Genomic DNA, 16,767 nt, shown 5'->3' on the forward strand with positions numbered 1-16,767 from the left:
CCATCCATTGTCATAAATAGAAAAGTTGAAGACTATAGTGACTTAGTCACAGTCGTCCTGCCAAGGTCCCCACAAGAACAAACTGGAAATTCATCCAGAAAGTCACAAAGAACTCTTGATTAACATCTAATGATCTGCAGGTCTCACTTAATGCAGTTGATGTGGGGATTCATGCATCAACCTTCAGGATAAAAGTAAATGGGAATAGTGTTTATTGGAAGATAGCTAGGAAGAAACCACTGCTTTCTAAAAATAATATTGCTACCTATCTTGGGCTTGGCAAATAGCATTTGGATGACCCACAAGACTTCTAGAATAATGTTCTTTTTGGTCAGAATAACAAATGTTTTGTTTGGTGAAAAATCAAACACCGCCTTCCAAAATAGAAACCTGTTGCAGGCATGGACCTTTGGACCGAGGTGGAGCTGGCGGAATGTGTAAGGAAGAGCCCTGCAGCTCCCCACCATTGGCTGGCGGAGCTGGCTGTGGCAGATACTCAACTGGAGCTTCATCCATACCAGCCCTTGTTCCCCTTAGATTGAGCCCTCGGGTGCCGGGGCCGGCAGGTTTTAGGCAGGGTCCTCTGCGGACAAGCTGGGTGTCTGTGGAGATGGTCAAGTCACAGGCCAGGGTCCAGGGCAGGTTGAGTTCAGACGTGGTCAGGAGTCAGGCATTGGTCAGTGGCAGGTGGACTTCAGGCATAGTCAAGTGTCAAGCAAACCAAAGTCGGAACCAGAGATCTGTGCAAGGGAAGGTGGGACGGATAGGCAGGCAAGGAGGCAAGAAACAGCAGAGATGGGCAGGCAAAGGCACAGAAGACTGACCACAGGAACGAGGAGCTAGGACCAGGAGCACAGGAATAAAGACCAGGGATGCTGAGGCAACTTGTTCTATTATACAGTAGTTGACCTATTGCTGAGGGAAGGAGAAGCTGCAGGGGATGGCCTTTTATAAGCCCCTGCTAGTGATGTCATCATCAGTGCCGCTGGCCTTTTCCCATCGTGGGCCCATTAAGAGGAGCACTGTCGGGTGTGTGTGTGCCTTAGGAGAGGCCCAGGGAGGCAGCGATGTCGGAGACAGGCTTGAGCATGATGGCCTGCCGTGTGTCCATTCGGGGGCTTTCCCCGGCATCAGAGGAAGCAGCAGCATCAGAGGCAGGCTGAGCGTCCATTTGGGGCCTTCCCCGGTATCAGAGGGTGTCGAGTCGGGCTCAAGGTTGGCGGTAAGTGCAGTTGTCCACGGGCCAACCTCATGGACTGCCAAATGCAACCGAACTTTATCCCAATTATCAAGAATGGTGGTGGAGGTATCAGGATGTGGGGGCTCCTTTGCTGCATCAGGACCTGGATGGCTTGCCATTATTGATGGAACCAAGAAGTCTTCTTTATATCAGAAAATTACAAAGGAGAATGTCTGGTCATCCATTGATGAGCTGAAGTTAAGCCAAAATTGGTCAGGCCGCAAGACAACAGCCCTAAACATTCAAGTAAATGTACCTCAGGATAGTTGAAGAAGAAGAAATGTTGTGTTTTAGATTGGCCCAAGTCAAAGCTGTATTAAAATGTTTTGGCAAGATCTGAAGTGAGCTGTTCTGTGAGGAAGCCCTTGAATGTCACAGAGCTGAAATAGTTCTGTATGGAAGAATGGGTCAAAATTCCTCAAGTGTGATGTGAGAGGCTGATCAACGGTTACAGGCAACATTTAGTTGAAGTTATTGCAGCTCAAGGAGGTGCCAACAGCTACTGAAAGAAGAGTTCACATACTTTTTCATGCAAGAATACTTATTGTTTAATTTTTTTGTGGAATAAATAACCAAAATATAGCCCTTATTCCATGGGTTTATCTTTCTCTCTTATTAGGGTTTAGACTAGGATTTAATGATGTTTTGGGTATAAATTGTGCTAAAATACAAATCATCCTAGGGAGTTCACAAACATTTTCTCAGTTATCTCCAAAAATGCATGTACAGCAATTTTGCACAGAGTTGATGGCACTGAAATGCTCAGTTTTCTACTGGGATAAGAGTGACTCTGGATTTGTTCGCTGTATCCTAAACAGAAAGCAACAGTTGGGCTGAAAAACACAGACTATGAGTCATGAACAGTTACTGGAATCAGCCTTATCGCTTAGGCAGCACATGACCTTCTCTGACACTTCAAAGAATAAAAAGCCCTGGTTGCTCAGACTGTACATTTACTAGATGATTGGCAGAATGGTTTTGAAATACTTTCTGTGATTAAAGAGAATAATAACCTTTGGAACAGGTATCAGTATTAGCTGAAGCTACATTTTATTCAGAAACAGAGGAATATTTAATACTGTCAGAATACATTGATAGAAGAAGAAAATATGGCCCATCTAGTTTACCTTCATTCTATTTAACCAAATATGTTCAGCCCGTTAGGTCTCCAAGCATGCCATTTCCTTTCTTTGTTCGGTTCTGAAACCTTTTCATGCTGCTAGCCTTCACCTCCTTTTTTTGGTGACTTGTTCAACAGTCTTGCTCGGGGGGTAGGCAATTTCGGTCCTGGGGTGCCACAAACAGGTCTGGTTTTCAGGCGATCCACCATGAATGTGCAGGAGGTATATCTGCATGCGCTGCCTCTGTTGCACCTCATGCATGTTCATTGCAGATAGCCTGACGGTTAGTCCTGTCTGTGGCACGCCAGGGGGGAGCTGCCTACCCCTAGTCTGATTATAACAACCATTTGCATATGTAAAGTAACACTTTATGCCTCTTCCCGTATGTTACAATTCCTTCCAACAGTCTAAGAATGCTCTTTCTTTTTCATCTGACTTTTTAAATTATTTGTAGTATTGGGAACACTTTTCTCCCATCTATATTCACATATTATACCTATAATAACTGAAATGTATAATATACATGTTTGGGAAAGATACTTTTTTCCAAGCTGACAGGTCCACATTTCTCCAGTTTTCATGCAGGTGCTCATCTTCAGCATTTGCCCTTCTTGGTCCCATTTACATTTCTCTAAAATGCACCTTAAACTGAGGTATCCAAAGCTGTATTCCTTTAGCACTGTATCCATGCAGAAGAACACCCCATCAAAAGACTAGGGGTGTGCATGGAATAAAACATTTTGCTTTATTTCATTTTTCATTTTTTGTTTATTTCATTTCATTTCCATTTTGTTTCATTTGCATCATTTTAGTGCATGCTACATGATTTTGGCATGCACCAAAATGACAGAAGCAAAATAATATTTATTTATTTAACATTTTTATATACCGATAACCGTTTGCACATCATATCGGTTTACAATAGGCAAAAGGCCTTTACATGGAACAGTAACTGAAATTAGAACATGGGAAACAGGAAATTAATAAACATGGGAACAGTAACTGAGATTAAAACATGGGAACAGGAAACAGTAGTCAAATAAAGGGGAAAAACTAGTGTGTTCTTTCTGATGGGAATGACACAAAATGAAAAAAGAAATGCCTCCCTTATTTCCCTGTCATTTTGAAATGGCAAGTCATCCCTACAAATGATGTTTTCTTAACATCAAACTGGATTATTGACACATGTCTCTGTTTTATTAATGCTTGAATATTGTCATGGGGTACTACAACATCTGGGCAGGGTTTCCAATTGTCCCAGATTTACAATGACCAATTAAGCACTCTATATTTTCAACTCCACCCAAGGGCATTCTGGGACTTACCCTATTAAGAGAACCAGATTACAAGTCGCAGAATGCACTGAAATAGGAGTCTTATAAACCCAGGACTGGATCAGTGTGTCATGGTTTGCTTGAGATAGATGGTAAACACACTGGGGTAGATATTCAAAGCTGCAGAGAGAGGCCCATGCAGCTGCATCTGATCCCACCGGTGCTGGAAGAAGCAGGAAGCCAGTGCAGCCACCAGCGGACTCCATCCCATTGGTGGCAAGAGAAGCAGGAGGCCAGAGCAGAAGATGAATTCCGTCCTGCAGCTTCTCCTCATGTCCTGGCCCCATGGTATTCAACACTTGTCGTGCTAGCACTTCCTGTATTCCCATCATGCAATGCAGGAGATGAGACTAGCACACAGGAGGAGCCCCAGAACAACTGCTCTCCCCAAAAAAGAAGGTACAGGCTGGCAGCAGTAGTGGAGGAGGAATGATTCGTGGACCGTGACTGCCTGGGTTGCATGTCTGTGTGTGTGTGAATGGGAGGCTGGCTGGATGAGTGGATGTGTGAATGGAGCCTGCCATGGGTGGGTGTATGAATGGGAATCGGTCTGGGTTGCATGTGTGTGTTTGTGAATGGTAGCCTGCCTGGGATGGGTGAATGGGTGTGAATGAGAGTCTGCCTGTGATTTAGGTGGATGTGACCATGTGACCAAGTTTGCTTGGGATTTAGTGTGTGTGTGTGTGAATGGGAGCCCGCCTGGGGCTTGTGAGTATGAATGGGAACTTGTCTGGGTTGTGTATGTGTGTGAGAGAGATAGAGAATGGGAGCTGCTCGGGTTGCGTGTGTGTGTGTGTGTGAGAGTGAGAGAAAGAGAGAGGGAGAGAATGGGGCTGCAGATGGATCCCAACCAAAGAAGATGTGGAGATTCCTGGGGGGGTGTCTGAGAGTGAGCATGTGTGTGTGAGCATATGTTTATGTGTGTGTAAGTGGAAGCGTATGTGTGCATGAGCTTATGTGTGTGTATATATAAGAAAGAGAGAAAAAGTTTGTGCATCCCACTCCCACTAATCTACGACAATCTCAGGATGACTGGAAATCAAAAGTTCCCAGGTATGGAGAGCATGAATTTTTAAAATCCTTTTTAGTTTTTTTTTTCAGATATTATTTGATGGTCTGCTCTTTTTAAATATTTTATTGGCATTTGGAACATTTTACAAAACTTGTATATGAGTTTTTAATTATTTGATGTTTTATTCATCAGCTATTTTTGAAATAATATTATTAATATGGTTTTACTATTATGATTATGTATATATTTTATTTCTTGATTTTATTGTTTGATGCTTGAGGAATGGTGATGGCTCTGTTTTTTCATTGTTGCACCGCATAAAGTGTCTGGCTTCTTGTAGTTTCCAGTTCGGTTTTTGTCTGCACGTTTGTATTTCTACTTTATGGTTGCTCTATTCTGTATTTAGAAAGGGTCTGTTTATGTTCTGTGTGTGTGACTGAGGTGAAGTAATACCATTGCACCAGCCATGGGTTCCGGGTGAGGAGGTGATGAGCCGGGGGCTAGGGAAGGTGTATCACTGGAGGGAATTGGTCAATGAATGGACAAGGGGGGGTGGGGGGGGCAACATAGAAATTGTTGGCACAGGCAGCAAAAATGCTAGTACCAGTCCTTGGTTAGAACTTATCCGTCTAAGTTATGATCTATATTCAGTAGCACGGCGAAGCCACTGAATAACACGTATATATATACACACTTAGCTGGGTAGATGTCTCTATGGGACATCTAAACTTACACGTAAACGTATGCAGCTAACTCCGAATATTGGTAGTTAGCTGTATAAGTTATACAGAGAACTCGCTCTGCTCCCAGTCTGCCCAGAACATGCCTACTTTTTGTGCGTGTACATTTTGGGGGGGGGGGGGGGGGGGGGTGGAAGGGTGCGGGCTGCGACCGGGGGGGTGGGGCTGGGGGCAGCACAAGGCTGAAGGTGCCTAGGGCACCCAGTCCCCTTGCACCGGCCTTGCTTTTATGTGTTTTATATATGTTTTTATTATGAATGTTTTATTACAATTCGTATATCGCTTAGGTCTTATTTGTGTTAAGTGATTAATAAATTCAGTAAATGAAATGAAAATGAAAGAGGTGATTCTCCAGAATTTGAATGTCATGTGTGGATTAAGTAGGAGCTCATTCGCATCTTTACTTTATCAAACTCATGTGCTGAATGTAAATGTTAAACCTCTGGGAAGACGGTAACCATTTACTGTTCTGTTCCATAGATTGCCCAGAGGAATCGCTTACAGTCACAGGCAGAACTGAAGAGATGTCTCCAGAGAGAGGCGAGGATTAATAAACACAAAATGAGGGAACTCAAGGCTCAGAAAGTGCGAGAAAATGTCCAGAAAAATAATGACAAGGAAGAATTTGTAACAACCGAGCATGACAAGAGTTTTAATGTTGACCCTGGTAAGCCACATTTTTATGTAGACAGCAAATCTCAATCATTCTGAAAGGTGTTCAAAATGAATTGCTCTGAAGAAAGTGACAGTTCATGATTCTGGGCGGCTGCATTTATCTCTTCTCTTGGAAGGTCTGCGTTGGTTGGTTGGAGTGTTAGAGGTCAATATTTAGACATAGCCAACTAAGACTTAGATTTATCAAAATGCAGTAAATATTGCATGTGATAGGAAAAGGGGTGTGGTTTATGTAATAGCCTATTTATTATAATGTGTATTATCTTAGTGCTTTGCATAGGTATTACCACAAAGTATGTTAACTTTTCATACCTATATAATTGCATTTTCCTACCTACAAAGTGCTCATTTCATTTAGTAAGCAGCTATTTATGCTACTATAAGAGGCCCACCTAGTAACTCGAGGTGAGGTTTAGGTATTAGTGTAGGGGGTTAGGGGCCATGATGAAATTCAATGTGAGACGTACGAACAGAACAGTGGTCTCTTGTGAAGATTTGATGACCTTCGGAGAGAGGAATCTCACCCAAACATGAGATTTGTGCAATGTTCTCTCCACCTAGCCTGATGTTACCCAGGTAGAGAGTCCATCAAGCTAGGTGGAGAGAACATTGCACCAATCTCATCTTTGGGTGAGTTTCCTCTCCGGTCATCAAATCTTCACAAGAGACCACTGCTCTGTTCGTACATCTCATGTTGAATGTCAACGTGGCCCCTAACCTCCTACACTAATACCTAGACCTCATCTCGAGGTACTAGGTGGGCCACCCATAGGGATCCAAATATCTCTCTAGGGAGAGGACATTATGGCTAGTCTCCCTCTCCCCCCCCCCCCCCCCCCAGATGGCTAGGCTGGTGCTCTGAGAGCTTCAAACTTACTAAAATAGGCCTTTCAGGAGACATCACAAAATGCACTAACACCTTACTGCCTTGTAACGCAAGCTATCACACAGCTTAACACAACTGAAAAAGGTGTAGCTAAAATCAGCATTAAGTCCATGCAATAGGACTTCACAAACTGGTAAACCCAGCCCACCCCTAACTCCTCCTCTTTTTCGGATTTGCATTGCACCATACAATATGGTGCTATCGCATGCGTTAACGGGGCTTTTCGCATGCGAAAATGCCTTAACGCATTTTGATAAATGACCCCCTAAGTTAGCTGGATAAGTAGTGCCACCCAGTTATGCCCACTACCTGCCCTCTGATTATCTGGCTAACTACTTATCCAGCTGTGTAGAGACCGCTGAACATAGACAGATATTCAATGGCTGACACTTAGCAGGATAGGTTTTACTTATCCAACTAAGTGGAATTTTAATATCAACCTCATACTGTTTATCAGGGATGCAGATTGATGTTAGAGCCAAAATAAAGTATCCTAACTGGAGTAACCATACAATTACAGTAGAGACAGGCTAGATTTATTAAAGGTAATTTCTCTCAGTTTGTTCCCAAGGGAAAGATTCCTGGTAAATTTGGCCAGTGCTTCACGGCTCAGGCTACAAAAATACAGAGTACCTGGAAAATTTAAAGATAAGAACTCAATGACTTGTGCGTAGGATGGATATTTCACCATCTATGTTTAAAATTGCCTGTGAAGATGTTTCTTTGATTTTTGAAGCAATGCTTGTAACAGTACTGTCAGATGGTGACAGCAGTTTAATAGTAGGACATAACAATATAGTGGATCTGTCAGTGAGATATCAGACCTATGTTAGAAGGAATAGCAAAGTATGGTCACTACATTTTATAGATTAAACAAAAACTGACTGCACAATTTCCACTAGTACAATAAATCAAAATATGCAATAAGTGGCAATCCATTCCTTGAAAGTATATTCAAAACTACAGAAAACTTATGTATATACTATATAAAAACATATAATGAATTCTAAATATCTAAAAAATATTTTTATTCAAACAATGTTGCGGCTTGAAGCTGCTGGAGAAGATAGTGGACCCTTGGGCCGACCTACCGAGGGTGACAGGGTAGGCCGGGAGGCGGAGACACAGCCTGGCAAGGCTTCACCTGGAGCCGGGGACCCCCCGGGAGGAGCCCGTAGGGACCCGGGCCCTTGGGACTTAGGCGCTGTAAAGGAATGTCCAGAAAGGCTGAGGCGGAGATTAGGCCGGAGGCCTATCAGCAGCAGAGGAAGAGCGGGTTGAAGGGCTGGAGCAGCAGGAACGCTGGAACCAGGGCAGGCAGAGTGAGATAAGAGTTCGTGATACCCGGGTTGGCTTGAGAGCCGGCTGAGCCGAGCAGAAGGTCGGGTGGAGGCAGGGCAGACCGGAGGCTGCAGCGGAGTCAGAAGCAAACCGGAGTCCGAGGCGGGCAGCAGGCTGTAGCGGAGTCAGAAGCAAACCAGAGTCAGAGGCAGGCAGCGGGCTGAAGCGGAGTCAGAAGCAAACCGGAGTCAGAGGCAGGCAGCTGGAGATCAACAGGAACGCAACTGGAAGCAACTAAGAAGTTGGGAACCTCGTTGCAAGGCGTTTAGGGAACGTCTGAGCGCTGGTTATATCGGGAGCCGAGCGTGACGTCAGCCGCGAGGGCGGGGCCGGGCTTCCGGGAGCTGGGCGCACAAGAAGGACGTCCTCGCGCGTGCGCGAGACCGGAGAGGAGCAGGCCCACAATGGCGACCGCCACGTGGCAAGAGAGAGGCCACCGGGGCCCGGACCGGGCGGAATCCGGCGACGACAGGAGTGGAGGTAGGCGTGCCTGAGCCCTATCAGGAGAGGGGCGGTCGGGACCGCAACAAACAATATATAAACAACCAAAACAACCCCAAAAAATAATGAAAGTTCTTATACATATTCAATGCATAATACAAAAAATACAAAAATTAGGCAACATTCCATGAAGTTACTAAGTAGCAGTTTTAAAACAAATAGGAGAACTTATTATTTTCACTTAATGCATAATTAAGCTCAGGAATTCATTGTGGAGGATGTGGTAAAGGCACTGCTGGGTTTTAAAAAACATTTTGGACAAGTTCCTGGAGTAAAAATCCCAAAACCATTATTAACTAGGCAGAGTTGGAAAAAGCCATTATTTATCCCAGGGTGATAACATCATGGGATCTATCTACTGTCTAGAACCTGCCAGATACTTGGGACCTGGATCGATCACTGTAGGAAACAGAATACTGGACTTGATGGACCCTTGTTCTGATTCAGTAAGGCAATTCTTATTCTCATATGTAAAAAACAAAGCACCATAATATTGCTTTTAAAAATGGTAAAAATGACCACAAACCAAAAATGTAAAATAATTTTTAAGTCCCAGAAGGGCATTCAAATTGAAGAATCCATATAATTGAAAGCGTAGTATCTCACTGTTGGCATGGCATCACTATCACCATGCTGAAGTAAAGCTGTCAACAAATCAACAACATGTCTCCAAAAATTTAAATCCATAGGAAAGTCAATAAAATGTCACAAAAAAAGAGGACTAAATGAACACTTCTGAACAGCTGTCAATCCAGAGTGTTGACTCTTCAAACCATGAAGATCGTTACAGCTTTGTAAATCCACAGAAAGGAGGTGAAGTGAAAAAGTTTCAAATGTCTCTTTGCAGGCTCTTCACTTCACTACAGATGCTTCATAAACCCAACAAGGTTCATGTTTCACCCACGCTCGGGCTACTTCAGGGGGAACAGTTGACTAGAAAATAATACAAAACACTTATAACATGCATCTATCAAAGATTTTAAAAAATATCAAAGTATACAAACTGAAAAGCTAAACCTGAATAAAGAAAGAGCATAAACTGTCAAGCTTTTCAGAGTGCACCATAGACTCCTTGTACAAGCATTTATTACATGTAGCCCAGCAACCCTTCCAAACATTTATATAGAGATCCAGGGCATAAAACTGGAAAAAAAAATACCCCAGCCATTAAAAACAACAAAAGAGATCTTTACAGTCTTATGCAAAAATCCAACCAATCAGAGACCTCCGCATGCTTTTGAAAAATCATGTGAACAAATTCAACCAATTATAATTCAGACTCAAGCATCCATACCCCAAACCACTACATTTTATAGATAGTGCTCCTTGTTTCTATACCTTTAGCCTATATATTTTTACTACCATTGTAGGCAGTCAGTTACAGATATATTTAATATTTTAGCAAATGATTGCCACATGCCATCCAGATTTCACTATGAATTAATACAAATTTTTTCAGATTATCCATTTTGCAGAATAATTTCCATCTACAAGCAATAAATAAATAAACGATGGTGAAATCCTGCACATTCTTTAAGTAAAATTATCATGGGAACAATTCAGATGTACCTAGCTGCATATCAGGAGTTTGCTGTAAAAGGTCAAATCAGGATTTGTGTTTTGGAGAACAAAGTATGGAGATGTGAATAATATTCTACTATATGCAAGATTTAAATCGGGCCCTGCTCTACAGTTCAGCCCTTTTACTTTTCCCATAAACTCAGGACTTTTTTGTTCTGGTGGCATTTGCTGGTACTGAGTACTGGCACCTTCCTTCCAACCCCCCCGCATCAGCCCCCGAGAAATGACAGGAAGGGCAGCAGTGGCTCCAGAACGTTTTGTATGGGGGGGGGGACGACGACATAGAGGGGACCCAGTTAATTTCAGGGTATGCAAGTGCCTTTCCCCTCCAACCAATCAAAGTGGCTCATCCAGACTGGGTTGGAGGGAGCTCCTCATCTCTCCTACCCCCTCGTCCCCCTCTGGAGCCACCCCTGAGGAAGGGAAGGGCTGGATTAGGGAGCAGAGGAGTTCTGTTCTGTTCTGATTCGCCCCGTCCAGCCTCACAGCCTCCTCTCCCGTTCCCTACAGCTACCTGGGAGCTGGCACAGGAAGAAAAAATCCGTTCTCTGCTGAATGAGGTTGGATGCCCTGTCCAGTAAAGTTTCTGTGCCGCCGGATGGGAACATAGGACTCATGCCCCAATTCAATTGCCCACTGCCCCAGATCGCCCTCAATAAAGAACACCCTTTGCTCCCTAAAGCGGCCCTTCTCCTGTGATCTCCCCTCCCATGCCCTCCTTCCGGCATATGGGGGATGGCCGGAGTGGACACAGCAGCAGCAGCAGCAGGCCCCGGGCTCTCTGTGCTCCCGGGACTCAGAACCCAGCTGTCAGCAGCCACAGGGGTTGGGCTGGGGAGTGGGGGCAAGGACGATGGAGTTAGGTGATAAGGGGTTAATGCTGGGGGAGGTGAGGAGGGGCTGATTGCTTGGAAAGGTGACAGGAGGAGCTCAAGAAAGATGCAGCGGAGAGGAGGGTGGGAAAAATAAAGGGAGAGAGAGAAAAAAAAATCCCATAGGAGTTGGAAAAGGTAAGGCAGCATTGTGTTATGTGGTGGTGGGGAAGCGGGAGAGAAGCAAGCACCAGTGGTGCCTCTCTCTGTCAGCCTGCCCCCTCTCCCCCAGCACTGGTGCTTTTTCTTTTCTTTTTTTTTTCACTCCCCACCCTTTTTCCTCCCCTCCCCCACACACACTTATGCTTTTGGCCCTCTCTTCTCTTCTTCCCCCACTGCTGCTTTGGTCCCTCTCTCCTCCCCTTCCCTCACTGGTGCATGTCCTGTGCCATGACCGCAGCAGAGGTGGCACCAGCAGGTAAAAACGCTGCAGGAGGAAGGGGGGGGGGGGAAGGGGCAGGCTCGCACCGTGACCCGAGCTCGGCAGCCAAAATGGGGAGGGGCGTGGGGGGCTGGGAGGGCCACAACCTGATTTTCTCTCCTCTCTCTCTCCGGCCTCTGAGTGAGTCCCAGCACCTTTCATTCTAGGAAAAAAAGCACTAAATAAGCTTAAAAACATTACAAGATGGTTGAAGACGGTTATTTTGTTGTTTAAAACCGATCTGAGATCAGTTTTATCAGAAAATTTTTATCATCATTCTTTACGGTAATGGAGTAGGTTTGTGGAGCAGTGAAACTGGGTACAATACAAAGGCAAAGCTGCAAGGCTCCTGAAGCTGCTAAATTCTAAATCTTTCTCAATTCCTCAGCTTGTCTGCGAGAGTCGAAGTTCTTCCAACTGAAAGAATCACATTTCACTTACTCATTTGTAAAATCCAACGCATTATGCTTTTTTTTTTTTTTTTTTTACCTAGAATCTTAAAAGGGCAATTTTTCAAAATAGCTTGCATGGTTGCACTGCAGGTGGGTGCTTTTGGCGCACGGACATTATGCTCATTTTCAAACAGTGTAAAGGGTGCGCTACGGGCTAAAAATACCCACCTACTTTCTACCTGCTCCTTGGCGCTGGAGGCCGAGGAGGGCGAAATAGCTTGCGGGCTCTTGAAAATCTCAGGCACGCGCACTGCTTTTCCCTCCCTGGCCTTGTAGTCCGGCTGCACCGAAGCCCGAGTGAACCTTTAGCCAGATTGAGGAAGGCATCTTTCGGTCAGAGCAGTCAAGGCAGTGTTAATCTGTTTTAAGTTGGCTCGAGTGGCTCTGATCCTCGTCCTAACCAACTGAAGCTCAGAAGCCTCTCAGATAAAGAGAAGGGTAGGAAAAGGTTCTGAATTCCCAGGACACAATGCAGAATCAGAGAAACTACAGATTGAAGATAATTCTTTAGAAGCATGCCAGGCGAATTAATGCACAGTCAACATCTGTCTCCAGAGCACTAGGGCTAGGACGGGCCAGGCAAGCTTTTTTAACTCTGATTCTGAAGCATTCAAGCATTGCTAGACCTTGTATTTTTAGTATGAAAATCTGAACTACAAACCCCATGATACCTGGGGGAACAGTATAACTGAGAAAACTAGTATTTCCTATTAATTGGGGGCTTTATAGTAGTTTCACCATAGCACTGCAGCTTATTATTATGCAGCTGTTAGATACTGCTCATGCACTATTGCTGTGTTCATTGATATTATCATTATCATTATCATTTATAGGAGATACCTGGAATGAAGGATTTATACAGCAATGTTACACGCCTTTGTACCAGCCACATAAGAGCAGTAGATTGGAGTCCTGGTTTATGATGCACTGTGCTGACAAAGATCTATTTTGTGACAGTTCGAGTGATGACTCATCAGACAGCTGGAAAAGGGAAGAGAGACGGCTTCAGCACAAGCCTGTGTTAATACGAACAAAGACTGAACGGATCCCAGTTTATGATGAGTTCTTTGATCAGGAGTTCTAGCTCTGCAGTCAGTGGCAGGTAGCTTCTAACTATCAGATTTCGCGACCAAAGATGTGAAATGCACTTGTAGTTTAATCATGGTATGGAAATTGGCACTTTCGGAGGAAAGCATCTAAAGATTCATGTTTCAGGCTGTAACAATCTACTTTTCTAGTGCATGATTGAAATCATCATAAGAAATCAGAAAATGTTGTAGTAATATCTTGGTCATAACAGGTTAGTGTGTCTAAAGTTTATCCAAAAGGTGAACATGTTGTTAATAGTAGCTATAGTGGTCATTTTTCCTAATTTTTTAATACATTTTTAAAAATACTATATAGATACAGATAGGGTTTTCAAGTTGAGTTAGAGAGGATTTTTTCCTCTTTTTTCTGTGTGATCACAAACATTTCCTGTCTGCTAACTTGCAGATAGAAAATAGGCATTTGTACCCAAGAGCGAAAGAGTGAGTAGGTGGGCGTGAAGGGCACAATAGGGTGATAGGGAGATCAGACAGTTACATTGAACCATGGAAATGTCAAAGGTTGGAAGGTCATTGCCGGCCAGGTCAAAGTTACACCAAAGTACACCTCCAGCCAATCAGTAAGAAGAAGTGGGCAGACAACGATAAGCCACAACCTTTATAACAGACTGAAATAACACCTGTGACATTTCAGATGCACTGATGAACTAATGATAAACTTGTGGGGATTTTGACAGGTTGTGGCTTTTGGAAAACCAATTATATCGTTAGTGAAGTGACCATGAGTTCTGTCTGGACTAGCAGTCAGTGGCATGTCTGATGTCACATATTACGTCAGATGGCAACCTTACTCTGATGTGGACAAAGATATACTACAAGCATCAGTTGAACAGAAGAAACCTGTCTGCGGCGAGTGCTTGATTTGCTAGCATCTGAACAGCAACCCAGAAGAAAATTGTAAAGCTTCCTGAACAGAGACCAGAAGTGCCCAGGAGAGAGAAAGAGGGAGAGGCCCCTTGAAACACCATAATCCATGCTGGGAGACTTCTGACCTGCCATTGGAGATTTTCAACCTGGAGAAATTCCTGGCTCAAACAGGACCTTGGGTGAGATAATAATCATGCTGGGATTTAAAATCTTTGGGGGTTTCCTTTTGTTGTCTCATATAAACATAGAGATACATATATAATTCTCATTGTCTCTCAATGAATTGTGATTTATAATAAGTTCTGGGTTTGAGAATGCTAATCGAAGGGATAATTCCAACAATGCTAAGGACAAACCTTTCTATTGTAGTTCTTATGAGTTTCTGGTTTTGTTTTAAAGCAACAATTAAAGATGAAGCCTTCAAAATATTACCGTCTGGTTCTTGACTCTATAGCATCCACTTTTGGTTTTATTCCTAGGTCTCCTTTCATTTTTGCCCTAATATTTTCCATTTCTTCCATTTTTAGGATTTTTTTTTTAATAAATGGTATGCACCATTGCATTCTAGCTACTATCTTTTCTTTTACAAATTAATTTTCCTCTGTCTATTTTCCTGCTGCTTGAACTGTATTCATACATTGCATATATTATTACGCTGCCTGCTTGGGGCTCTGATAAGCATCAGCAGAGCATTCTCTCAAATTACAGTTTCATAAGACTAGTGCAAGTAGCTAAGTAGGAGGAAATCAAAGGTAAAGGGAATCTCAATTACTTTCTTGTTGAAAATGGCAACTGAATTATCTACTTTTTGCTACTACTGCTTCTTCAACTTCTTGAATGCCATGGGGGCATATTTCTTAGCTTGCAAGCAGTTGTGACTATTTAACTGTTACCATAAAAAGATTTATACAATGAACTTAATTCTAACAAAACCTAACATATTATTTATACTCAGAATTAGGGATGTGCATTCAATAAAAATGAATGCTAAAAATGCAACAAACATTTTCTGTTCGTTCCAGTAATATTTTCAAGTATTTTTGTTTTCGTTGTATCATTGAAAAAGAAAATAGGCCCTTCCCATGACCCTCCAACCATCTTCCTGCAACGCAAAATTCAATCTTGGGGCCTGGGCCTGCCTGGTTGGGCCATGAGCCCCTCCAAACCCCATCCTACCCCTAATATCAAACTCCAGGATCAGGCCTATCCAGTTGGGCCTCTCTGGGCCCAGCCATTGCCTCCCTGGTTCCTACTCCCCAAAAATATATTCTGAGGCTGGAGACCACCCTCCCGGGCCCCCATTTTCCCCTTTATTGCCGGTTCAGCTAAAAGAATGGTAAGGGCCGAAGCCCACTCATTGAGCCGTAGCACCCGGATCTTTCAAGATGGTGCCAGCCACCTAGAGGATGGTGCCAAAGTGGCAGCCAGGACAGTTTTTCAAGATCCAGGTGCTGGGGCCAGAGTGAGTGGGTTTCATTCCATCCCTTTAACCAGACCAGCAATAAGGGGGAAAGTAGGGACCAAGGTTGGAAGGTCCCTGTCATATGCTTTTGAGGGGTGGGAGGGGCTCGGGAAGGCCATGACTGGGCCCCGGGTCTCACTGGAGGAGGGATGTTTACCCAAGTGACTCCAGGAAGCAACTGTTAGACCTGTTTTAAAAGATGGAAAGTTACCAATGGACGAGGTGACAAATTATTGCCCAGAATCTAATCTTCACACATTGGTGAAAGTCATTGAAAAATGTATCCAGAAGCAATTGAATGACTATCTGCAGGAACACTGTATATAGGATGAAGGCCAGTTTGGCTTCAGTCAGGCTCATAGTACAGAGCTTTTATTATTGTCGCTGTTAGATCACTTATATTGTAATTTGAATCATGGAGAAATAGGTATTTTAAGACAATTAGATATTTTGGCAGCATTTGATACCGCTAGACAGGATTTCTTATGGCAAATTGGATTGGACGGGGAGGTGTTGACTTGGTTTGCCTCTTTTTTAACGAATAGGAGGAGGCAGTATGTCCATTTGGATGAGAAACAGTCAACCTGGAAATTTTTGTCTTGAGGGGTGCCACAAGGATTGGCATTATCACCGTTTTGTTAATGTTTATTTGGCAACATTAGGGCAGTTGTTTAGATCACTGCTCATGGTTCTTCTTTGTCTCCTAGATCCCCTATTCCTGACAAGGCTTCCTTAACATAATTATTCATTTTCTTAAAGTTAGCCCTTCTGAAATATAGGTCTCTTGTTCTATTTCAGTATGGCTCTGATACAATGTTTATATTGAACCATATAGTAAGGTGAGCAATGGATCCCAGATTGTCCCCAGTCTTAATCTCAGTGATATTTTCTCCATTTTTTTAAATAGACATTTGATATTCCACTTCTTACCAAGACTGGCCTCAAGGAGGATTACAACAAACTTAATAACAGACAAAACCATTTGAATTACCTTATAGTAAGTATAAAATTCACTTTCTTAGTGTCTAGTCAAATGAATCCAGAACAAACGGTTATGCACCTTTACCAGCAGATGGAGATGGAGCAAGCTGACGTCACAGTATATCTACTCCTGCAATGACATCAGCCTGCCAGTATTCTCCATCTCCAGCAGATG

General features: G+C 43.4%; 1 protein-coding gene across 3 annotated transcripts in view; it reads left to right on the forward strand.

The window, feature by feature from the left end:
• Positions 1-16,767, forward strand: part of CCDC198 (coiled-coil domain containing 198) — an 83,824-nt gene that overhangs the window by 28,622 nt on the left and 38,435 nt on the right. The window contains exons 5-7 of one of the 3 annotated variants that reach the window (XM_029598237.1): positions 5,928-6,114; positions 13,010-13,278; positions 13,960-14,577. In XM_029598237.1, the coding sequence (XP_029454097.1) occupies positions 5,928-6,114; positions 13,010-13,260 (438 nt within the window). In that variant the 3' untranslated portion in view covers positions 13,261-13,278; positions 13,960-14,577. Of the gene's footprint in view, positions 1-5,927; positions 6,115-13,009; positions 14,578-16,518; positions 16,609-16,767 lie in introns of those variants that run through there. The other 2 variants (XR_003856255.1, XM_029598236.1) reach the window with 2 other exon arrangements.

The sequence above is a fragment of the Rhinatrema bivittatum genome, chromosome 4, assembly GCF_901001135.1.
Source record: "Rhinatrema bivittatum chromosome 4, aRhiBiv1.1, whole genome shotgun sequence".
In the NCBI taxonomy this organism is placed as follows: domain Eukaryota; kingdom Metazoa; phylum Chordata; class Amphibia; order Gymnophiona; family Rhinatrematidae; genus Rhinatrema; species Rhinatrema bivittatum.